The following is a 26,159-nucleotide window of genomic DNA, read 5'->3' as shown; positions in this document are numbered from 1 at the left end:
AGGCTGAGGGAACTGGGCTTATTTAGTCTGCAGAAGACAAGAGTGAGGGGAGATTTGATAGCAGCCTTCAACTACCGGAAGGGGGGTTCCAAAGAGGATGGAGCTAGGCTGTTCTCAGTGGTGGCAGATGACAGAACAAGAAGCAATGGTCTCAAGTTGCAGTGGGGGAATTCTAGGCTGGATATTAGGAAAAACTATTTCACTAGGAGAGTGGTGAAACACTGGAATGGGTTACCTAGAGAGGTGGTAGAATCTCCATCCTTATAGGTTTTTAAGACCCAGCTTGACAAAGCCCTGACTGGGATGATTTAGTTTGAGTTGGTCCAGCTTTGAGCAGGGGATTGGACTAGATGACTTCATGAGGTCTCTTCCAACCCTAATCTTCTATCATTCTATGGTTTCAGCATGGTTTCATTCTGAAATGTGGTTAAATAAAAATGGAACCATCTTATGCTGTGATTTCTCAAGTCACTAACCAGAACAGAACTGTGTTCAAGGTAGCTTTCCATAGCCTTAAGGGACATGTTCAGGGCTTCTGGAAAATGCACTGTGGATATGCTGTCATTAGCAGCAGGACCTGGAGTGAGGGCACACATTACAACTTCTTGGAAGAGATGTAAGGAATATGCTACCCTTAGACACCTCTCCCCTGAACAAACCATCCTGCTCTGTACAGGCAGGATAATTCAGACACTTTCAATTCAGCCATTGCCACATAACACAATCTCCACTTGCAGCACAATTCACACTTGTAAGGAAAGGATTTTGCCTTACAACTGATAACCATTTCCCTTGACGTAGACACTAGATGTGCTAGGGCAGCTAACATTTACAACAGGGGTGGGCAAACTTTTTGGCCCAAGGGCCACATCGGGGTTGCAAAACTGTATGGAGGGCTGGGTAGGGAAGGCTATGCCTCCCCAAACAGCCTGTCCCCTATCCGCCCCCTCCCACTTTCTGTCCCCTCAGAGCTCCCCACCCATCCAACCCCCCTGCTCCCTGTCCCCTGACTGCCCCGACCCCTATCCACACCCCTGCCCCATGACTGGCCCCCTGGGACTCCCACACCTTTCCAATACCCTTGTTCCCCGTCCCCTGACCACCCCCCCCCCACAGAACCTCTGCCCCATTCAACTGCCCCCTGACGGGCCCCCCAGGACTCCCACACCTATCCAGCCGCCCCCTGTTCCCTGTCCCCTGACTGATCCCTGGAACATCCCGTCCCGGCCCCCTTACCATGCCCCTCAGAGCAGCATGTCTGGCAGCCGCGTCGCCCGGCCAGAGCCAGACACACTGCTGTGCTGCCCTGCATCAGCGCACAGCCCCGCCACCCAGAGCGCTGCGGGGGAGAGGGGATAGCAGGGGAGGGGCCGGGGCTAGCCTCCCCGGCTGGGAGCTCAGGAGCCGGGCAGGACGGGCCCGCGGGCTGTAGTTTGCCCACCTCTGATTTACAACAAAGTCCTATTGCTAACACCTGAAATTCTCTTTTCAATTCAGGTGATTAAACAAAAATACGCTAATCTCTATGGTTCTGAAATTGTACTGCTGACAGATGGAGAGGATACATGTATGAGCAATTGCCTTACGGAGGTAGAAAACAGTGGCTCAATCATTCACACCATTGCTTTGGGACCAAATGCTGCTCCAGAACTAGAACAATTTTCAGACGTGACAGGTGAGTAACTTTGTAAACTAACCCTTTTTTTGGCTTGCATACATGAAGCATGAAATGTAAAAATAGAGTGGTTTACAACTTGTAATATGAAAAGAAAGTAAACTTAGTCACCTAATTCCAGTCGTATTTACAGAATGCTTATTTTCACCTAAGTAAACACAACAATATTGGGAGCAATTGTTCATGTTTACCTGTCCTTGCTTTAAAAAAAACTGTAACCTGGTAACACCCTGCTAAATAGTGTTAGCGTGCTTTCCCTTCTCCCTCCCACTTCCCTGGTTCTTGTCACACAGACAGCAAGCAGCAAAAGACCAGAAGTCTGAAGTGCAGACAATGTGATGTTTATTGGGGTTAGTTTACAAGCAAGCATATTTTGAAGCCCTTCACACCAGTCAGGCTTATCTCTATATGCCTGTAACCCTTCTGCCTGTCAGAGTTGGCAGCAACAAGGGCCGGGTTCAATAGCTAGGGGATCCATTCCAATAACACAATGCAAACCGGCTCGAGCCCCCACCCAGTGACCTGGGACAAATATATACCACCCCCGCTGGGCGCCTCCAAGAGGCAATACTTCCCCTCTCGCAAGCACATAGTCTGAGTGTAGCAAAGCCTTTTAACAACAGAGAGAAACAATGTGGCATTATGTTGGGGAAACACCACCAACAGGATTCATAACACAACCCATGAGCAAAAAAAAACCCCCACCCCAAGCAAATTGGGGCATGCCCCTTTCCCTTTGGTTCTTGAGTCCAGCAATCCCAAATCACCAAAAGTCCAATGACCCAAAAGTCTCTGTCCCTGGTCATGGCAGCCCCAGAGTTCGAAAGTTTATCTGCAGAGCTTTACCTCCCAACCTGGGTGGAGATGGGACAGGGGTAAGAGGCACCTTACATGATCTGAAGCTGACCGCCCCACAGCTCCGCTCCGCTCCGCCAGCCACCCCACGAACTCCTTCACTCAGCTCAGCGGCCCGCCAGCAGCTCCCACCGTCCCACGAACTGCTCCACCAGCCGGTCCACAAACTGCTCCGCGTCCCACCAGCAGCTCCCGCCGTCCTATGAACTGCTCCACCAGCCTGTCCACAAGGCACTCCAGCCGTCCCGCAAACTGCTCCACAATATATCTTCAGGCTCCCCCACTACTTAACACAACGCTCAGTGATTTCAGCTTGTAGTAGGGGAGCCTCAGTGCTGGTGCACCATTAGCCCAAAGTGAGTCCAGCAGCTTGTAACTAGACTCCTAATGAAATCAAAATTAGCTCTGATATTCCACAGTGGAGAGAGAAGGAAGTGCAATTAGCATGTAAGGCCCTCACCAAGGGGCCCATACCACCAAATGTCAATACTTGTCCCCAACCTCTCTCAATTCACAGAGTTTTGGAACCCATGACCCTTACCTAGCGAGTGCTACTTAGTTGATGGTGAGTCCCTCCATCATAACAAAAGGCCAAGTACAGTTCCAAGCACAGTTCCCATAATCAGGGTAATAACAATTTATTCTTCCTGCCCCAGTAACAGAGACACTGGGGATCCCACAGCAGCCAAAGTGACCATTTGGGCAACTATGGCCTCAGTCTAGGCGGGGTGGGTGTGCCTATGCAAATGAGATCAGCCCCTGAAGTTTTTTTCCACAACTTGCCACACCTCACCACCAGATGTCAGGGTGGAGCTCATCCTAACACTGCTTACATGTCAATAGAGTCTGTTCCCCAGTGTCCCCCTTCCCAGTTCTGATGCCACAGAGCCTTGCCTGTGTCCCTGTTCCCCATTCCCTGTTCCCATTCCCCTTGCCTTAGCAAGCATGATTACAATTTCCCTTCCACTTCCTGTTTGACCCCAGTTTATATAGGAATATTCACAGCTATACCTTAACCAATCATTTTACTGAAATTTAACTAACCAATCCTAACATATTGTAACATAACTGTCTCACCAATTATATCCCACTACCCTCTTTAACTTACACCTAGCAAAATTCATTATACAGACAGAAACAATTAGAGAACCAGACAGATTAACAATAAAAAAAAGTGGGGGCCATCAAGATAAAACAATACAGAAATGAGGGTTTCACAACCACAACCATTAATAAGTGATTTATTGCCAGACAGGATGCTAGCAAACTAAGTTTTCTTTAACCATCTTAAGATCTGTTTCTCTATCTGGTGGTGATGGGAACTATCAGGTCAGGATAGTCTTCCTAACAACCCAATACCACCTTATTTCAGCGTGACTGGTTTGGGATGTGAGGATGTGACCGTTCGCGTCCCAGTTTATGGCTGCCCCTGCTGCTTAGACAAAGGCCTTAGCTTAAGAACCAGGCCTCAGACTATCCTAGTGAGAGAAGGCCCATACACAGGCGGACTTGTGATTTTGATTCTTTGATTTTGTACCTCTATAACTAGCTAAGTGATAAAAATACACCTAAGTTCTTAAAGTATAGGCCTTTGCAGACAGGCCTGAATATCTATATTCTAACACTCCACCCCTTTCTTTTTCTTTTGGGAATCCTCCTGCCCAGGTATCCCTGGAAAAGCATAGGACATATGGCGACACTTCCTGATAGGGCCAGGCATCAAGGTGGAAGGTGTCGATGATCCATCTGTCCCACTGCCCCTTGTGTGGTATAGTGCCCTGCACCTTCTCTTGTACAGGCATACCACACCTATTCCAATTAGTGTTCCAGACTTCCCACTATAGTGGGCCCAAGAAGGTTGGGTCCAGGCTGTCTAGTACACTACTAGTTGTCTAGTCTACATTACTTATAGGTTATCATTAGTGGCATAGCAAGGTTTGATAATGATATTACTGCAGGATGTTTTTCTAAATAAAAAGATAAGCTCAGTGTTGAAATGATTAACATTGTATTTCTGATGTTTATTTGGCAGTGGTGTAAACTTAATAGTGAAATAATTACCCCCTCACAAATCATCACAGCTGGAGGGCTCTAGCTGAAGAGTCTGTAACCACTGTCACTACACTAGTGATCAGGAGACTCAGTCAGCTCTGCTTTGAGTGGAAGCTGCACTGTTACTTTTAACTTCAGCCATTTTAAGGAAAGCCAGATGAGCGCTGGGTGATGCTGCAGTACAGGGCACCTACCAATGGGAATTCCATGTGTTGATTTACAGTGTAAGTTTACTCAAAATAGTGACTATGTATAAATTGCACCTTCTTAGTCAGAGATGCTCCTTTTGTGTATTCAGAATCACATCTGCTTGCTTCAGGGACTTAAATAAGATTGTACTGCTTTTTACTCTTGTTAGCACTGTACAGCCAACATGGCTGTGAGAGAACAAGCTTTTCACAGAATCTTCAGTGCTAGTGATTGATGTGTGAGCCAGAAAGAACCCAGATAGTCTTTCAGAGCCCAATCTCAGCAGGCAGGGCTCACCTGTTTGAAACAAATGCCAGATTTCCAAAGACACTGAGCACCAGAAATTCCCATTGGAGTTATGGGTGCTCAGCACATATGAAAGAGGCCCAAACGTTATACTGGTAAACTAAGCAGATTTGATCTGAGTCATTGAGAAGCAATAATTATGGAATGCTACAGTGTTATTTTTACAGAGGCGTCTTTCAAAATGGAATTACACTTTACAGGTACTGCATGGCTCAAAGTCCAGACTTACCAAGAACAGTCTTTAAGTGAGTCAGCACGGTGTGCTGGATGAAGTGCTAGATGTGACCAAGCTAGGTGGAGTTAAAATGTGAACAGATGGGATCATTTCCCAGGTCAGACTAGCTTTTTGCAGGAACTGTTTTAGGTGTTTGTATTAATTGATTCCCCATCACCCAGTGGTTCCTCCCTGCACTTCCCCATGAATAAAGGATAATAAAGGAACAAGATTTAATTTATCAAACGAACACTGTGCTTATAGCAACAGCCAACTACCATAAGGCACATAACAAAGACCTACTGTTTTACAGTAAATGACTATTCTGATTATTTTAACCATCACATTTCAGGAGGCTTAAAGTTTTATGCCACAGATACCGTTGATTCCAATGGCCTAATTGATGCATTCAGTGGAATTTCATCAGGAAGTGGAAATATTTCTGAACAGTCTATTCAGGTCTGAGATTCAAACCTTTGGTTTTTTTCACATTATTAATCAGTTACTGATCAATTAGAGTAATTTTAGTAGTCAGTAATCTTAACTATTGCACTGCCAGTGACTGATCTTAAAATTGAAGTATAAACTGATATTTGGAAATGGCTGTGGGAATTTCTATGGTCTGTTTTATTTGCAATGAAATGAAACAGCCAGTGAAACAAAGAAAACTAAAATTTCTCACGATTAGCTAATGCAAAAGGACTTATAGACAGAGGTAGGCAGAAATACTGCAGAACATTTAGCCACTCCTGAATGGAATGCTGTAAACAAGTCATTTTTGTCTTCCAGAGCATCTTACTTAATACTATTATCAATAAAGAGGAAAATACCCCAATTACTTCTCTTCTAAACAATAGATAGCATTTTGATTCCCAGCTTTTCTGGCACTTTTCATGATCTATCTCAACTCAGCAACAATTTCTTCAAAATAATTGCGGCTAGTAGTACTGAGTTTTCTCCTCCTCCTATTTCTACCAGAGCTCTTGGGTTGTGCTATTTATAACTTAACAACTCAGCCTTCACTTTGTTAATACTTACCTATGGACCCAGTTTTGCACTTTATCTGAATCATTCGCAGCAGCTAACATAGAATTGGTCATGGACTACTTAGCTTGTCTGCAATTGTATACTGGTCTTGTTAAGAACATAAGAACGGCCATACTGGGTCAGACCAATGGTCCATCTAGCCCACTATCCTGTCTTCCAACAGCGGCCAGCCCCAGATGCTTCAGAGGGAATGAATACAACAGGGCAATTTATGAACTGATCCATCCCCTGTTGTCCAGGCCCAGCTTCTGGCAGTCAGAGGATCAGTGATATCCTCAGCATGGAGTTGCATCCCTGCCAATCTTGGCAAGTAGCCATTGATGGACCTATTCTCCATGAATTTATCTAATTCTTTTTGCAAAAAGAAAAGGAGTACTTGTGGCACCTTAGAGACTAACCAATTTATTTGAGCATAAGCTTTCGTGAGCTACAGCTCACTTCATCGGAAGCTGTAGCTCACGACAGCTTATGCTCAAATAAATTGGTTAGTCTCTAAGGTGCCACTAGTACTCCTTTTCTTTTTGCGAATACAGACTAACATGGCTGTTACTCTGAACCCTAATTTTTTTTGGCACCTACTTATAATTTTGGCCTTCACCACATTCCCTGGCAACAGGTTCCACAGGCTGACTGTATGTTGTGTGAAGAAGTACTTCCTTAGGTTTGTTTTAAATATGCTGCTGAATATTAATTTCATTTGGTGACACCTGGTTCTTGTGTTATCTGAAGGGGTAACTAACACATCCTTATACACTTACTACGCACTGTGATGGGTCCTCTTACCACAAGGGACACCTCCTCCTGGCCATTCTGGGGATTAGCTCCTTCCAGGTGCTGTGCCCTCCTCTGGCCATCTCTCCACCCATCATCCTCTCTCACCCTGAGGCCCCTTTCACTCCAGGAGCTGCAGATTCCTCTTTGTGAGTTGGCCCTCCAGCCAGGTCACTATGCTCCTTTTCCAGGGTATCAAAGTCTTTCAGGGCAAACCGTCCCAGGCACTCTGCTATCCACTGCTGGGTCTGTGTCACTTCCCCAGTGGCTGGTAGGGGTTCCTCAGTCCCATCCGCTACTCCTGGTTCCAACTCAGAGACCCTCTGGTCAGCAGCCGAGGTCTGCTCTATCCTATACCTTGTTGCTTTTCCCCTGAGCCTTTCTTACCTTTCTGGCTCCACCTCCTGTTCTCTGGGTTTGCCAGCTCAAGCTCCCTCCTCCCAGGGAGTAACTGTAGATTACACTCTATAGTCCCAAACACACCTCCCTTCACCCAGGGAGTGACTGCAGACTACTTCTCTGCAGCCACTTCCCCCCATTGCTCTCAGCTACTGGGCTTTGTACAGGCCCCTCCTGATCCTGTGCAGCCGAGCTTCCCTCTTATCTCTTGACTGTTTACTTTGCTTAAGAGCCTTTGGTGAGGAACCTTGTCAAACATAGGCACAGGAATTAAGGGTGCGGGGGGTGCTACAGCACCCACAGGTTTTACATGGGGCTCAGCTCCCAGACCTGCACCCAGGGTCCCAGCTGCCAGCCCCACACCTGGAGCTCCACACCTGCCCCAAGCTGTGGCCCCAGCCTTGGCCCCCTTACCCTGTGCAAGTCCCTCCCTCCCAGAGCCACGGCCCTGCTCCCGGCCCCAGCTCTAGGATTGAGGGGGGCGGGGTGCCAGACGAGGTAAAAAGTTTGGGGGGCACTGCTTTACAGTTTTGCTGGCTTTCAGCACCCCTACTATAAAAAGTGTTTCAGAACCACCTGTTGTCAAAGGCTTTCTAAAAGTCCATGTACACTATTGTAACAGGGGGCTTGGAGGGCCAAGCAGCCTAATGATTGGAGTGCTTGACTTCTGGTCCCTGCTTGGTTGAGGTGCCTCAGTCTTTAAAACAGGGAGGGAGGGGTAGGGAGACCCAAGCTCTCCCACTCCATGGGATCCCAGTTCAGGGCTCTGTGTATGTCAACCCCTGAGAAGGGGATCTCCCAGCAAGGAGTCTACATCCACTGCCCTGGGCTACTTCCTACCGCTTCCCCTTCAGTTTGGGGTGTGACCCCTATAGTCCAAGTTCCTGTGGTGTCTTGTCTCTGTTAGTGCCCTTTCATGGTCCCTGGGCAGCATCCTATTGCAGCCCTGGTCCCTCCAGGCAGGGGAACCATAAGTTTGGTGGGATCAGGCTCCCACAAGGTACCTGTTATTTTGTAGGCCGGGTGTTCCTAAGCCTCTTCCACAGTCTCCTTTGGCCAGGGAGACCGTGCTTGTTTTGTAGTGGCTGCCCTGGCTTGCAGACTGGTGATCCTTCCCCTCAGGTAGGGAGACAGCTAGATCCTGCCTCTTCACCAGTCAGCCGGAACAGAGCCAGGCTCCCTCCTTTTATCTTTCCTCCAGGCCTGGTAGTGTCTGTCAGTATAATTGGGTGAGGCTAGCTGGGCCCAAAATGATCTCTTTAACCCCTTCCATGATAGCAGGCAGTTTCTCTGCTTCATCACAACTATATCCACTGAATCACCCTTGTCCACATGCTTACTGACACCCTCAAAGAATTCTAATAGATGTGTGAGGCAAGGATTTCTCTTTCCAAAAACCATTTTGGCTCTTCCTCAACGTATCATGTTCATCCGTATGTCTGATAATTCTGTTCTTTATTATTGTTTCAATCAGTTTCCCTGGTTCTGAAGTTAGGCTTACTGGCCTGTAATTGCCAGGATCACCTCTGGAGCCTTTTTAAAAAAATTGGCTTTACATTAGCTATCCTCCAGTCATCTGATACAGAGACTGATTTAAGCAATAAGTTACATACCACAGTTAGGCCTGGTCTACACTTGGGGTGGGAGGGGGGAGGGATTGAGCTAAGTTACACAACTTCAGCTACGTGCATAACGTAGCTGAAGTTGACGTACTTAGATCTACTTACCATGGTGTCTTCACTGCGGTAGGTCAACTGCTGATGCTCCCCCGTCGACTCTGCCTACACTTCTTGCTCCAGTGGAGTACTGGAGTCGACGGGAGAGTGCTCAGCGGTTGATTTATCGCGTCTTCACTAGATGCGATAAATCAACCCCCACTGGATCGATCTCTCCAGAGGTAAGTGTAGACATGCCCTTAGTAGTCCTGCAATTTTATGTATGAGTTACTTCAGAATTCCTGGGTGAATACCATCTAGTCCTGGTGAGTTATTACTGTTTAATTTATCTATTTGTTCCAAAACCTCCTCCATTGGCATCTCAATATGGGACAGTTCCTCAGATTTGTCACTTAAAAAGCATTAGTCAGGTGTGGGAATCTCCCCCACATCCACTGCGGTGAGTGAAGACCAATGCTAAGAATTCATTTAGCTTCACCACAACAGCCTTGTCATCCTTGAGTGCTCCTTTAGCACCTTGATCATCCAGTGGATCTTTTGTCTCTTTTGCTAGTTGTTCTTTAAATTCTTTCGTGGCCTAATTAAACTTTTATACTTGAGTTGCCAGAGTTTGTTCCTTTCTATTTTCCTTAGTGGGATTTGACTTCCAATTTTTAAAACTTGTCTTTTTGACTCTAATCACATCTATTTACTCTGCTTTACTGTTTAATGATGGTGGCATTGTTTTGGTCCTCTTCCTGTTTTGTTTTCTTATTGGGGGGGTATACAAATAGTTTGAGCCTCTGTTATGTGTTTTTTAAAAGTTTCCATGTGGTTTGAAGGCATTTCACTCTTGTGACTGTTCCTTTTAATTTACGTTTAACTAACCTCCTCATTTTTTGTAGTTCCCCTTTTTGAAGTTAAATGATGCTGTGATGGGTTTCTTTGGTACTTTCTCCCTACTAGGATATTAAATTTAATTACATTATTAGTGCTATTACCATGCGGTTCACCTGTATTCACCTCTTGGACCAGATCCTGTGTGCCAGTTAGGACTAAATTAAGGAATGAATCTCCCCGTCTGGGTTCCTGGACTAGGTGCTCCAAAAACCAGTCATTAATGGTGTCTAGAAATTATATCTGTATCCCATCCTGAGGTGACATGTTTCCAGTCCATATGGAGATAGTTGAAATCCCCATTATTATTAGATTTTCTGTTTTGTAGCTCCACTATCACATCTATTCAAGAGAAAGAAAGCAAAATGTTTCTTTATTTTCTGGGATTTTACCACACTTCCTAAGCATTTATACAAATCTCATCCCTATAGTATCATCTTAGCACCTGACTCTCAAATGTCTGCCCAAGTGACCTTTGCAATTGCATTCCAGTATCTAGTTTCCCATTTTTTATCCTAAACAGAAAAATATTTTATTAAAAGGTACTTTTCTAATTGTAGTTTTTGTAATTCATAAAACAGGAGAGAGCAAATCTACTTGCAGCCTGGTACTCCAGGGGGCCACTATAAAACTCCTATTGGTAGCTCATCTGTTAATTCTACTGGCCCACATAATCACTGTGCAACATCAGTGTTGGTAAAGGAAATCTTGTTTCTCTCCTTGCTGTGTTTTATTATTTCTGTCTGTCTCTCTCATTGCTTTTCTGTTGTCTCTACCTGTGGTTGTATGGCTCTTTCATTGTGCGGTCTTTCTGGAAGCAGGCGGACAAGCTGCAGAGGAAATGTAGCACTGATCTCCTGCACAGAAGTGATTTCATAGCGAGGTGGATAGACCACACATAGAAGTGGAAGGAGACGCTTGGTTACTATATTGTCACATTCTTAAGCAATTGTACTCTGCAAATGGGCATTAAGAAAATGTGCTCAGGGCTTCATCATTCCACTCCCTTCAATGGCTAATCCACGTGGCCCTCACTCTCCTGCTAGTTCCCCATGTGTGGAGGCACAGTGGCAGGAGGCTTCTGTCTCCTTTGCACAACCCTCAGCTCTGCACAGAATAGCAAAGACCTGCTCAGGGGGGTGCCAACAGGCCTGTGACAGCATTAATGCTCCTCTATCCCCTCTTCCAGCAGTGGGCCAGTTGTCCACCAGCCAATCGAGGTGCCCTCTGAATAGACAAAAAATTGATTTGTTCTTCCCTTTAAGAGGAAAATGAATCACTCTGAAATTACTGGTATTTTAAGTGTTTATCTGCTAACGAGCCATAAAACATATTTTGTTTGTCTAACAGCTTGAAAGTACAGCTCGGAGTGTCGCAGTTAAGCAGTGGATGCATGGTACAGTGACTGTAGATAGCACTGTAGGAAATGATACCTTCTTTGTAGTTACATGGGATAGAATCACATCTCCACCAGACATTTTACTGAGAGACCCCAAAGGAAAAGAATATAGAACGTCAGACTTCACAGTTAGTGTTCTAAACCTCCGAACAGCTCGACTGAATATAGCAGGCACTGCAGAGGTAAAGACTAAACTCTTTTATTATCCAAACATGTTAACACTTTCATAGATTAAAATACACCTTCTCTTTTTGGAAGTTAAACACAACTCCATAATGGACCCATTATCCTTGGGGAAACTTCATTGACTTGCAATGGAAGTTGGGTAACTAAACTGTCATTTGTGCTCCTCCAAATTTATTATTATGCACTATACACATCCCAAGTATACAAGATTCCCAAACAAAACACTGAATTCAGGTGAAGTTAAGGTTATTCCTGGGGGGAGTCTGTGTATCTGTGGATGCACGGAATTCCTCTGTCTTGCATAATTTTGTATTTTCTGAAATTTTCTGCATAAAAAACGTTTTGCCTAAGATGAGCTGCAGTTCTGCCTCTTTCCCACCAGCGGCCTCTGGTGGGCATAAGGAAGAACGGCAGCACTTCTTAGGCAAAATGTATTTTATGCAGGAAAATACAAAATTCTATGCCCAATGCTGCAGAATTCCCACAGGAGTAGAAGTTCATCCCAGCACCCTGCCCATGGAGCCAGGTTAGGACAGAGTGGGGCATATAGGGCTGCTGGGGGTCACAGACAGGGGATCAGAATGGCTAGTGGGAGGGGGGACAGACTGGGGCATGGGCTCACAAGCTAGTGGGTGACAGCATTGAGCCTGAGGATGGGGGAAGGGGGCTGCAGAGACCCATTGGGGGGGAGGGTGCGGGAACAGGGGCAGATGAGCCTGACTGAATGGGAAAGGCTTGGGGTCAGCCAGGGTCTGCATGGGGGTGGCTTCCCAATTACCTAGCAATTCCCCCCCCACCCCACCCAAAAAAAACTTCTCCGACCCAACTCCTTCCACGTTCACTCCTAGGCTAGCTCCTCCGTTGCCCCTGCCATAAGCCTTTGCACTGCTTCTGACAGGTGCAGGAAATACAGTTCTGTATTGTAATTTAAATGAATTACACAAAGTTCTGTATTAATATGCCTAGTAAGGAATCCATTTGTAAAAAAAAAAAAAATTACCAGAATCTTTCTTTTTTGGTCTGTATTGTTACAGGCATACTTGCTGACAGATATTTTAAAATAAATTACCAAAATAATTGAAACTGGCATGATTCTATTGTGTTATTTTGAAAAAATATTCAGAATTTTGCAGAATTTTCAAATATTGGGTGCAGAATTTTTATTTTTTTGGCACAGAATTCCCCCAGGAGTAGAGTGTGCATATCAACAACATAAGGATTCAAATCCTTCCAAGAATGTGATCATTCTCAAACATCCACCACTAAAACTGAGAAAATTCCGATATAGGTTAAATTTAAAAGAAACCAAACATTTGAGACCACGAAGAATCATGAGTAAGGTACCCAAATCACCTTAGCTGTGGTCCTGTAGCAATACCCTAACTGCCCTTTGTGCCTCTCCCCTGAACTAAGATAATAATTAGCTAAGGGAAACACAAAGCTGCCCTTAGACTAATGAAGTCTTATATTTTTATACTTCATATATTTGATTTGCAGGTGGGAGATTGGTATTACTCGATTCAAAATAACCACACACATTCTCAAGTCATATCAATGATAGTAACGTCTCGAGCAGCATCTTTGGCTGTGCCTCCAGTGACTGTGAAAGCCCACATGAATAAGGATACAAACAACTTCCCTCATCCAATGGTGATTTATGCAGAAGTTAGTCAAGGATTTTTGCCTGTTCTTGGTGCAACCGTGATGGCCACTGTTGAACCACAGACTGGATCTGCAGTGGAGCTCAAACTCCTTGATGATGGTTCAGGTAATCTTATTACAGGTTTCTGTTCCAGGGGTTTGGAGGTTGGAGCGCTGGTTGGAATACTTGACTTCCTGCCCCCTGCTTCTGTGGTTGAGGTGCCTCAGTCTTTAAGGCACGGCCCTCTGTAAGTCAATCCCTGAGTAGAGGACATCCCAGCACAAAGTCTATCTCCACAGCCCTGGGCTACTTCCTTCTCCTCCCCCTTCAGTTTGGGGCATGGCCCCTTTAGTCCAAGTTCCTGTGGTGGCTTGTCTCTAGTAGCACCCTCTTGTGGACCCTGGGCAGCATCCTGCTGCAGTCCCTGATCTGCAGTCCCAGATCATTCTAGGCAGGGCAGACATAAGTTTAGTGGGGTCAGGACCCCCACAAGGTGTCTGAGCTTTGTTCCCCTTAGTTCCTCTTAGGCCCCGTGCTCCTAGGCCTCTTTCTCCAGCTCCCTTGGCCAGGAAGACAGTACTTGGCTCCTGGTGGCTGCCTCAGCTGGCAGCCTAGTGACCCTTCCCTCAGGTAAGGAGGCAGTGAGTTCCTGTTTCTTCACTAGTCAGCCCCGAACAGAGCCAGGCTCCCTCCTTTTCTCTCCCTTTCAGACCTGACATTGGCTGCAGGTAAAACAGGGCAGGGCGAGCTCTCTTTAACCCTTCCATGCTGCTGGGTGGTTTCTCATCTTCACCACAGTTTCCTTACATTTTGTCTAGAAATTTCTACAATCCCCATTTTGTGGTATGTGTTTTAGAATCTGCCTCTGGATGCTACTTCCAAGCTTACCATTAAAGGTTCAGACATGGCTATGCCATGAGCACAGACTAAGGGGCAGCAAGTGAGAGGAGACTGTGACTCTGGTCAGGATGGGAGTAAACTGCACTGGGTCTAAAGTGGTGCAGCATGTGTGCCCTGACATGCTGGCACAGCTACACTGTTGGGTGTGTTGGGAAGGAGGAGAGAGAAACTGTGCCAAGAAGGAGAGTGTGTAGTGGCTGTGCAGAGCCTTCTTCCTTTCCTGTGCTGTTACCCCTGATGCAAATAGCCAGCACAGGGACAGAAGGGGGTCTTGTGGGCCTGATTCAGCCATACTCACTGTTTGAACTTATGTATATTTTACTTACTTGTATGCCCTCCAGAGGGGATGCAGGAGGCAGAACAGGAGAGTGAGAGTCTGTTTCTAAAGCTTGTCACATGCTATATAGGCAGTAGAGCTTTGTTAAAAACTTCTCCTTCAAAAGAATGAATTACATAGATTATTATTCTCCTTTTCAAATCTACTGTGCCTACAGAGGAGATGTGATCAATCTCCAACTTCTCCATTCTCTGAACCACGTAGTACAGGCTGCAGGCTCTCTCCTCCCCACAATCCTACATTCCACCATTGCTGCAATCTCAAAGAGTTTTAGTCTGCCATCACCAAGAAGGGCTCCACAGACCAGAGAACTACAGAGAATTACTAAGTCGTTTAGAACTAGTACACTAGTGGCTATTATTGAAAATAACAGTAAATACACAGCTACATGTTTTAATGCTACATTGTTATCTCCAGTTAAATATTTAATGAGCTTATGTCATCACAATGGGACCGATCCTGTTTTCACCTAGGTCCATATCAAAACTCTTCAACAGAAGCAAGAGTAGGCTCGACAGCAATAAATGTCCTTGCTTAACAAAAGATACCTTGTTTGGATATATTTGTATGTCAAGGTGCTGATATTACCAAGAATGATGGAATCTATTCAAAGTACTTTACATCTTTCAAGGGAAATGGTAGATACAACTTAAAAGTGCATGTCCAAGGGAAAGATAAGACTGTCAGACTTGGCCGCAGGCAGAATCAAGCCTTGTATATACCAGGCTATATAGAAAACGGTAAGGAACATTCATGAAGTAGAAAACACCGTGTGTGTGTGTGTGTGTGTGTGTGTGTGTGTGTGTAAAATAAAGGTGAACGGGAGATTGTGTGTGTGTAAAATAAAGGTGAACGGGAGATAATTTAGCTACACAAAAATGCTTTTTTAACTATAACATTTATTATATGCGTCTTTCAGTTTCAAAGTTATGAAAGTTTAAAGTTATCAGTTTAATGCATCCACATTTTTTCTGTTCTTCTGTTGGGTTTTCTGGACACATTGTTCAGGACTCTTTCCATTAGGCATGTGTGTGCTAAAGTTTCTCAGTTCTAGAAACCAAAGGTATGAATGCTGCTATTAAGATTGTACTGCTTAAGCCTTATCAATCAATGAAGCCTCAGTTAATGATACTTTAACAGTGAGTCTGTTACAAGTGTGGTGTGACTTAGTATATTTTTTCCTCTTTCCCTTATTTTTGCATTTCTGTTTTGACCTAAAATCCCCAGGGAAATTAAGTGAAAAAAATACAATTAATTCATCGTTAAAATATAGCTTTATTCTGAAGTGTCTTTGTAAAATTAGTATTGTCGAATTCTACACTTTTGTCTCAATCACTCCAGAACAAATTTGTGCTAGTTAGAGGATGGCAACACGCTGTTCTAACTCCCGGCCCTGCAGACTCAGCCTAGTTGTGAGTCTATCAATATCAAGTTGTGTTCTTTCTGGTTTGTGCATTGTCCCCATAATCTGAAGGCCAAATGCCGTGCTCACTTACATCTATACAACACTGTGGCCATCAGTGGGATTGTGCAGGTGTAACTGGGGACATACTTTGAAGAGAATAGTTAAACAGTTGGCCATGCAGATGGAACTTGGTTTGGGGGAAAACAGTAACTGATTTTTTGTCATTTAATCTGATTCTGGGTACATAGAGTGGCAGCTCTACTGTTTAAGGACCACTCTCTAAGGTTGAGCTGTAAGGCACCCAAAAACCTCAGGAAGTTCCAACAGTTAAGATTTGTACCTCACTGTTCACTTGGCTACCTTGCACAAAGTAGTATTTCCTATTCCTGTTTTCCTTTTTAAATATAAACTTTCATGTTATTTTGCCAGTACCAAAAAGACTCAGACAAATTGTGCAACATGACTGTAAAAAATGTGGTAATAGAAAACTTCAGGTTTGGAATTTCTTGACTTTTGAGTGCCTGACTTCTCAACCTTAATGGTGGATTAATATTAGTTTTTGCATTTCATATCCTCTTTCTCTCTCTCTCTCTCTCTTTCTTGCATACACACACACAGACAGAATTTTCTGTATTTCTAGAAACTTAGAATATACTGAATTTAAAAAGTCTGCATAAAAATGTGTCCAACTTAGACCCAGACAAGTAAGGAAATGCCTACAAGGTTGTAATTCTGCAGCTGCCTGCAATGCGTAGGAAGAGATGGGTGGAAGCTACCTTATCACAATCACTTCCCACTGACACCTGCTCAATACCTTAAACACCCTACCTGATAATAGGCACTGTTTCTACTTTCAACTGCCCTTGAAATCTGTTTTGCTTTTGGGGTCTGCCTTAGTTTTGTGCAAGGATGCAGGTTCCTGACGTTCACTTTGTTTTCTGTCTGAGCTGCACTAATATTTGCACTATGTTTGAATAAGACAAAGAAAAAAGTAGATTAAAAATGAGATTAAGATTAAGAATAAGAGAAGGAATGCTAGATAAAAAGAAAGTGTGTTATGATTTAGAGTTTTGTAATGTTCAAATAACATTAGCAATTTTTTTCTTTTGGGGCAGGTGAAATCAAAATGAATGCCCCGAGACCTGAAGTTAGTGATGATGAAATTCAAGCGAAGCTAGGAAGTTTCAACAGAGTTGCATCAGGAGGTTCTTTTGTAGTGGAGGATGTTCCTCTTGGAGGAACTACTGATGTGTTCCCACCCTGTAAAATTATTGACCTGGAGGCTCAGTATGAAGAAAATAAAATTCACTTGTCTTGGACAGCTCCCGGGAATGACTTTGATGTGGGACAAGGTAAATTGGAAGTTTTGTTTTAGTCAGCTGGAAGTGATGCATTGTTATCAGTTATCTGAAATTACATACTATGCCAAGCAGAGGGCAAAAGTTACGTCTTTGCCATCTGCAAAATTTCACCATCACTATGGCCTGGCCTCCACTAGATTTTCTCTCTAGATTTCCTAGTGTAGACCAGGCCTCAGGGTAACCAATAGATTACCTGGTCAATATGCTTTTCACGTTAGTCCCCCTTAATCCTTCAAAAACTATTTGAGAAACATGTAATATTCCCTAACCCTGAGACATTTACAGCAGAAATGCAAAACTTTTATACCAACCAGCCAATGCTAGCTTAAAAAGGCAAACAAATTAAATAAAAAACACACTCACCAGCGACTCTTCCAAGGCTTCGCCCCTGTCTATACTGCACTATACATAAATCAGGGGACCCAGTTATACCATGGACAGTCCAAGGCTTTAGTCCATTTATGGGACACAGCTAGGTCTCCTCTATAATACACATTTTAAGTATGTTGTAACCAGGTCCCGTGATTCTGTTATGTTACAGTGTGCACATCAGCACAAGCCATAGAGAGGTTAAGATAGACAACCTACAGTCACACAGAGAGCAGCTTCAGATTAACATTTTTACATATGCCTACAGCTTTTGACAACCAGCTCATCAGGGAACAAACCAAAAACTCCATTAAACCCCCAAAGCACTGGCCTAGGTTCTGATATGTGGCTACTTTGCACTACTCATCTGGCTCAAAACAGCCTTATAGCTAGAGTAGCCAGCAATGGAAGAATAACCTCAGTTAGAAGGATTACTCCTGGGAGAATTCTGTGCATCTGCGAACGCATGGAATTCCTCTGTCTCACATACTTTTGTATTTTCCCACATAAAAAACATTTTGCCTAAGAAGAACAGGAGTACTTGTGGCACCTTAGAGACTAACAAATTTATTAGAGCATAAGCTTAGTCTCTTAGTCTCTAAGGTGCCACAAGTACTCCTGTTCTTTTTGCAGATACAGACTAACATGGCTGCTACTCTGAAACCTGTCATTTTGCCTAAGAAGTGCTGCAGTTCCATGTTATGCCCACTAGAGGCCACTGTGGCACCAAAACGGCCTGCTGCATTTATGCTGGCTGTTCTGGCACCACAGCAGCCTCTAGTGGGCACAAGGAAGAAATGCAGCACTTCTTAGGCAAAATGTATTTTATGCAGGAAAACACAAAATTCTATGCCCAGTGCTGCAGAATTCCCCCAGGTGTAGAAGTTCATCACAGCACCCTGCCCATGGAGGCAGGTTAGGACAGAGTGGGGCATACAGGGCTGCTGGGGGGTGGGGGGTCAGAGACGGGTTCAGAATGGCTAGTGGGGGGGGACAGACCTGGGCATGGGCTCAGGAGCTAGTGGGGTGACAGTGCTGGGACTGCAGCGGGGGAAAGGGGGCTGCAGAGACCCATGGGGATGGGGCGAGGGGGTGCGGAAATGGGGTAGATGAGCCTGACTGAATGGGAGAGGCTTGGGGTCAGCCAGGGACTATATGGAGGAGGCTTTCCAACTTTCTAGCAATCCTACTCCCCCCGACCCCACCCCCCCAAAAAAACTTCTCCCACCCAACTCCCTCCACGTTCACTCCTAGGCGTCTTCCCTTTCCCTCAGCTCCTCTGTTGCCCCTGACTCCCCCAAGCCTTTACACTGCTTCTGCCAGGTGCAGGAAATACAGTTCTGTATTGTAATTTAAATGAATTACACACCGTTCTGTATTAATATGTTGAGTAAGGAATCTATTTGTCAAAAAAAAATTATCAGAATCTTTCTTTTTTGGTCTGTATTGTTACAGACATACTTGCTGACAGACATTTTAAAATAAATTACCAAAATAATTGAAACTGGCATGATTATATTGTGTTATTTTGACAAATAAAATATGCAGAATTTTGCAGACTTTTCAAATATTGAGTGCAGAATTTTTAATTTTTTGGTGCAGAATTCCCCCAAGGAGTATTTAATAAAAATGCAAAATTGTTCTACAAATCCTGTGCTATCCTTGCATTTACAGATAGGGTAATACACATACTAACACATTCTTACCTGAATATGTTTCTTTTTCCAGCTGAAAGATACATAATAAAAATGAGTGAAAGTCTTCTGGACCTAAGAAACACCTTTGAGAATGCTACTTCTGTGAATACCTCTAGTCTGGTACCTAACCCTGCAGGCACCAAAGAATCATTTCAGTTTAAACCAGAAAATTTCACAATAGAAAATGGCACCATAATATACTTTGCAATATGTGCCATTGATAATGCTTCCCAGACCTCAGAGGTGTCTAATATAGCACAAGCAGCTCTGTTTCTTCCTCCAAAGGAATCCTCGCCTTCTAGTGTTCCTGGTGATGATGGTATCAATGAAGGTATTAATGTTTTAACCATAGTGTTAATAGTAGCTGGGTGTGTAGCAGCTGTATTAATAGCTGTAAGTACAGCTGTTTGCATTTTGCACAAGAAAAATAGAAAGTGAGGCCCTGAGATCAGAATGTAATAGAACTAATTGTAAGATGAAAGCTCAGTAGGAATCTATCCTAATTTGTTCTGTTTGTGATTTTTAAAATACATAAGCGAAGACTTAAATAATTTGTTAATACATTTGAAAATTAAGTGAATTGACTTTAAAATAGATGTGCATTTATGTGTATTTCTGTTCTGCTTTCAATGAGTTTATGCTATGTTACAGTACATGTATATAGACAAAATACTGATTTTAAAAGCATGTACTCAGTAGAGTAAGACACGAGTATAAATGACAATCTAGATTATAATTTAATTCTAATCTTGCAAGATTTTTGCAATTTTAGGTATTCTGTGCTTTATTTTTAAAAAGTAGCAAAAACTGTGTCTTTCTATTTTTTTTCCAGTTGCTTAGCTATCAGGAACATGAGATTTTATAAAAAATGTGATAGATACATACCTTTCACATCCTTTCAGTTACATACAGTGAGTAGGAAACAAAAATACATACCTCTTTTGGCCCTGAGCCTGCAAATGCTTAAGTACATGCACAACTCTACTCATGGGAGGAGAGTTATGCAGGTATTTAAATATTATCAGGATCAGGGCCATACAGTATCCACAAATGAGCATATGGAAAACACTTTCTTCCTGATATAATCACCAATCACACATGCAACCTTCCAACTCTAAACTATTAATGAAAGAACAAAAGCAAAATAGTAGAAGAGAAGACAATACATGCCAAATTAGCAGGAATGCTACCTATCACAGCATATGATAGAAGCAACTGCATGCGGCATCAAGGAGGAAAAGCTATTCAGCAAATGGTTTTTCACTCACCTTTTCCATATCCTGCAAGCCCAACTTGCAACATCATGCTGTGTTGTTGCGGTTCAAATACAAGACAGCACAAAGCTTTTAAGCAAGCAAACAGGCTGGTCTGCCATCGGACTGGTCTGCCTGTCAGCTTTTCACCCTCTCCTTTATTTCTCTCTCTCCCCCCGCGCATTACATACTCCAACAGATAAAAGGAATACACTGGCTTTGTCTAACATTCTTATTTACCAATTTCTATCTACCGCATTCCTTGCTCTCGGGCCTTGAGCCCAGTCCTGGGAGGCTTCCCACGGTTCATGTCATCGGGGCGAGATTCCAAGGTTCATGCCCTTGAGAGGAGCTGTGTGTGCACAGCTCCTACACAACACTCCGGGTGTGCCCTGAATGTTGCCAAGCGCATGAACCCTGTATGAATCCTACACTGTGTGATATGACATTCCAGAAATGGGAAAGGATCATCCATTCTATGCATAATGAAAATATCTATAGTTACATTAGATGGGGTGAAATTATTTTATAAGGGACATAAACCCTCATGCTTCAGGTCATCAGCTCATCGCTAACAGGGCCTAGGGAGGACCTTTTCCATTTGGTAAATTATTCCATAATTGTCCATGTGACACACCGTGTACCCTTATGTTCACCACTTTTACAAAACTATGATAAATCTTATACAAACTGTGCTTTGTGAGGTATCATTTGAAAACTCATAATTCGCTGATCATTATCGTTCTTGTAAAATATGTGTGGCAAAAGGCAAACTGAAGCCTCAGCAAAGTGTCAATACAATCAAATGGACTATCAATGGGGTAAGTATCCATTCTTTGGCAGGAAGAAGGGTGTGAGTAAGAACTTTACGTCTTGGCAATGGCACAGCTGGGGGTTCCCATGTAAACTGACTGGCTTCACCTGAACCCCAGATGAAGATGATTCTCAAAGAGGAGGAAAAGATATAAAAATGAGGAACAGAGGCCCTAAATCACCTCTCTCCCCTCATGGCATCAACAACAGTTGAAAGACAAAAGAAGCATCATTGAATTGGGGGAGTGGTCCTGGCTGAAGGAATCCAGCCAGAATGCTGTAAGCATATGGTGAGAGAAACCTTTTGTTTTAAATTCATTTAGTTTAACTTAGGTATTAGTTTTACCTTTTATTTCTATTTAACCAATTCTGACTTTTCTGCCTCATTACTTGTAATAACTTAAAATCTATCTTTCTGTAGTTAATAAACTTGTTTTATCCAAACCAGTGTATGTCTGGATTGAAGTGTTTGAGAAACTTAATTTGAAATAGCAAGGTTTGTGCATATCATTTTCTATTTATGAAATGATGGACTTTCTATAAGCTTGTACAGTACAGAAGGAAAGAGCTGGGCATTACAAGATGTACATTTCTGGGGACAAGTCTTGGACTGGGAATTTACTGGTGTCACTCTGCAATACAATTCAGGAGAGGCTGGCTAAAAGCACTCATATAATTCAGCTGGGAGTGATTTTGCATGCTAGAGGCTGTGTATAAACAGGCCAAGGGTAGTTTTTCACACAGTGAAGTGGTGTAAAAGGCACCCCAATTGGAGAGTTGAGGGGACACAGCTACTCAACCGTCCGGATTGTACCCTAGGGAATGTCACAGTCCATTTTGGGGATTCTTACTGCTTCCACTGAAGTATATTTAGCAATATAGACATATTGGCTAACATGGGTATGCTACACTCAGATTTTGTATAAGTTAATTAACTGATAGCTCAAGATAGTTACCACGTTTAGACTATGCCTGGAACAAACATTTGGGGAATGTCCATGTTAGCTTTTACAAACATATTAAATACAAATCACTAGTGAAAACAAACACTGTCTGAGAGAGGTATCTGGGATCAGATGGACCATGGGTCTGATTGGTTAGTGCAATTTCTATGTTTCCTAGATGATTTTTTTTATAACATGAAGTGAAAGTCATAAATTGAATTTAACAGTTGCTCTTCTACATGTAAAGGCAATATGACTTCCCAGTTTTGTTTTGTCTGGTGCATTTTGGGGATATTCTTCACTTTTTGAGGGTGTAGGTGAATAGGACACAAGGAGGTAATTAGTAGAGTATCTGTGTAATAAACAGAAGGCTTGGAGGTGCCATGTGTTATGCATAAAGACCAATAAAACAGAACAGACCATGGGAATTGAGGATTGTGTTTTACTTTTTATTTTTCAATTAACCTCGAGCCCTGGTGAGAAATGTTCCATGCACAGAGGATTTTTCATCTGATGACCTGCCCAATCATATATATCCGAGCTGTTTCCTGATAGAAAAATTGGCCTGGGAGCCTAGGAGTGTTTGACTTGGTAATCAAACTGTCATCAGTATATGGAGATCTGTGTTTAGGGCTGGTCCTTCATTCCTTGAATTACTTTAAATCAAAGCTGCAGAAGCTATCGGAAGCCTGCATCCCAAGAAAGGGGAAAAAATTCATAGGCAGGAGCTGTAGACCAAGCTGGATGAGCAAGCATCTCAGAGAGGTGATTAAGAAAAAGCAGAAAGCCTACAAGGAGTGGAAGATGGGAGGGATCAGCAAGGAAAGCTACCTTATTGAGGTCAGAACATGTAGGGATAAAGTGAGACAGGCTAAAAGGCAAGTAGTGTTGGACCTTGCAAAGGGAATTAAAACCAATAGTAAAAGATTCTATAGCCATATAAATAAGAAGAAAACAAAGAAAGAAGAAGTGGGACCCCTAAACACTGAGGATGGAGTGGAGGTTAAGGATAATCTAGGCATGGCCCAACATCTAAACAAATACTTTGCCTCAGTCTTTAATAAGGCTAAAGAGGATCTTAGGGATAATGGTAGCATGACAAATGGGAATGAGGATATGGAGGTAGATATTACCATATCTGAGGTAGAAGCAAAACTCAAACAGGTTAATGGGACTAAATCGGGGGGCCCAGATAATCTTCATCCAAGAATATTAAAGGAATTGGCATCTGAAATTGCAAGCCCATTAGCAAGAATTTTTAATGAATCTGTAAACTCCGGAGTTGTACTGCATGATTGGTGAATTGCTAACATAGTTCCTATTTTTAAGAAAGGGAAAAAAAGTGATCCGGGTAACTACAGACCTGTTAGTTTGACATGTGTAGTACGCAAGGTCTTGGAAAAAAATTTGAAGGAGAAAGTAGTTAAGGACATTGAAGTCAATGGTAAATGGGACAAAATACAACATGGTTTTACAAAAGGTAGATCGTGCCAAACGAACCTGATCTCCTTCTTTGAGAACGTAACAGATTTTTTAGACAAAGGAAACGCAGTGGATCTAATTTACCTAGATTTCAGTAAGGCGTTTGATACTGTGCCACATGGGGAATTATTTGTTAAATTGGAAAAGATGGGGATCAATATGAACATTGAAAGGTGGATAAGGAATTGGTTAAAGGGGAGACTACAAGGGGTCCTACTGAACGGTGAACTGTCAGGCTGGAGGTAGGTTACCAGTGGAGTTCCTCAAGGATCAGTTTTGGGACCAATCTTATTTAATCTTTTCATTACTGACCTTGGCACAAAAAGTGGGAGTGTGCTAATAAAGTTTGCGGATGATACAAAGCTGGGAGGTATTGCCAATTTAGAGAAGGACAGGGATATCATACAGGAGGATCTGGATAACCTTGTAAACTGGAGTAATAGTAATAGGATTGTTGCCGGCACCCAGTGCCAGAGGCAAGCAATAGCAGGGGTTCGTTGCCCAGTGTGCGTCACCCAATAAACACAACAGGGTGGAGAAGCAGAGAGATTTATTTGGAGCTCTAAATAGGGCGCAGGGAGACTGAGCTGTCTCAGATCCTGCCCCAGTGCAGCAGATTCCAGTATACATTTTATACCTTTTCCTACTTCACAACACAAGCTTATACAACCAATTACCTGTTGCCCCGTACAATACCGTAGCCAATCAACTAAAGCAGCCAGTTGTGTTTTTCCTCAGTAGCATTGCCCGAGCCTTGCCTTATTTGGTCCTATTTGTTACCAGTTTTTGCTAAACATTTCTGCCTTATCTATCTGTTTCCCAGGCCGAAGCTGGCCTTGGCTGGCGAGCCGTGTGCAAACCTGTCTGTTTGTGTGCTAGCTTCCTCAGTGTTATGCAGGATCACAGAGGGTTCAAGAAGCAAAGGGGCCTTGGTTTATTCGGGCCTAGAGCAGGAGGGCTTCATCGACACTCGTGGTCTTCCACCCTCCCGAGTTACCTAGTGTAGTGCCCAGTGTCCCCAACAGGATGAAATTTAATAGTGAGAAGCGTAAGTTTATGCATTTAGGGATTAATAACAAGAATTTTAGTTATAAGCTGGGGACGCATCAATTAGAAGTAACGGAGGAGGAGAAGGACCTTGGAGTATTGGTTGATCATAGGATGACTATGAGCAACCAATGTGATATGGTTGTGAAAAAAGGTAATGCGGTCTTGGGATGCATCAGGAGAGGTATTTCCAGTAGGGATAAGGACGTTTTAGTACCGTTATACAACGCACTGGTGAGACCTCACCTGGAATACTGTGTGCAATTCTGTTCTCCCATGTTTAAGAAGGATGAATTCAAACTGGAACAGGTACAGAGAAGGGCTACTAGGATGATCCGAGGAATGGAAAACTTGTCTTATGAAAGGAGACTCAAGGAGCTTGGCTTGTTTAGCCTAACTAAAAGAAGGTTGAGGGGAGATATGATTGCTCTCTATAAATATATCAGAGGGATAAATACCGGAGAGGGAGAGGAATTATTTAAGCTCAGTACCAATGTGGACACAAGAACAAATGGATATAAACTGGCCACCAGGAAATTTAGACTAGAAATTAGACGAAGGTTTCTAACCATCAGAGGAGTGAAGTTTTGGAATAGCCTTCCAAGGGAAGCAGTGGGGGCAAAAGATCTATCTGGCTTTAAGATTAAACTCGATAAGTTTATGGAGGAGATGGTATAATGGGATAACATGGTTTTGGTAATTAAATATTCATGGTAAATAGGCCCAATGGCCTGTGATGGGATATTAGATGGGGTGGGATCTGAGTTACCCAGGAAAGAATTTTCTGTAGTATCTGGCTGATGAATCTTGCCCATATGCTCAGGGTTTAGCTGATCGCCATATTTGGGGTCGGGAAGGAATTTTCCTCCAGGGCAGATTGGAAGAGGCCCTGGAGGTTTTTTACCTTCCTCTGTAGCATGGGGCACGGGTCACTTGCTGGAGGATTCTCTGCTCCTTGAAGTCTTTAAACCACGATTTGAGGACTTCAATACCTCAGGCATAGGTGAGGTTTTTCGCAGGAGTGGGTGGGTGGGTGTGGCCTGCGTTGTGCAGAAGGTCAGACTAGATGATCACAATGGTCCCTTCTGACCTTAGTATCTATGATTTTGCCTTACACTGATAACCATATCCCTTGACGTAGACACTAGATGTGCTAGGGCAGCTAACATTTACAACAGGGGTGGGCAAATTTTTGGCCCGAGGGCCACATTGGGGTTGAAAAACTGTATGGATGGCTGGGTAGGGAAGGCTGTGCCTCCCCAAA

The 26,159-nt window shown here is 43.5% G+C and overlaps 1 protein-coding gene across 1 annotated transcript in view; it reads left to right on the top strand.

The window, feature by feature from the left end:
* Window positions 1–19,794, top strand: part of LOC102946491 (calcium-activated chloride channel regulator 1) — a 33,732-nt gene extending 13,938 nt beyond the window's left edge. The window contains exons 8-14 of the mRNA XM_037907940.2: window positions 1,498–1,675; window positions 5,644–5,750; window positions 11,411–11,641; window positions 13,143–13,413; window positions 15,100–15,264; window positions 17,045–17,281; window positions 19,388–19,794. Of these exons, the coding sequence (XP_037763868.2) occupies window positions 1,498–1,675; window positions 5,644–5,750; window positions 11,411–11,641; window positions 13,143–13,413; window positions 15,100–15,264; window positions 17,045–17,281; window positions 19,388–19,794 (1,596 nt within the window). The remainder of the gene's footprint in view (window positions 1–1,497; window positions 1,676–5,643; window positions 5,751–11,410; window positions 11,642–13,142; window positions 13,414–15,099; window positions 15,265–17,044; window positions 17,282–19,387) is intronic.
* The last annotated feature ends 6,365 nt before the right edge of the window (window positions 19,795–26,159 follow it).

Source organism: Chelonia mydas, chromosome 8 (genome assembly GCF_015237465.2).
Source record: "Chelonia mydas isolate rCheMyd1 chromosome 8, rCheMyd1.pri.v2, whole genome shotgun sequence".
In the NCBI taxonomy this organism is placed as follows: Eukaryota; Metazoa; Chordata; order Testudines; family Cheloniidae; genus Chelonia; species Chelonia mydas.
This window is presented reverse-complemented; position numbering and strand designations above follow the sequence as displayed.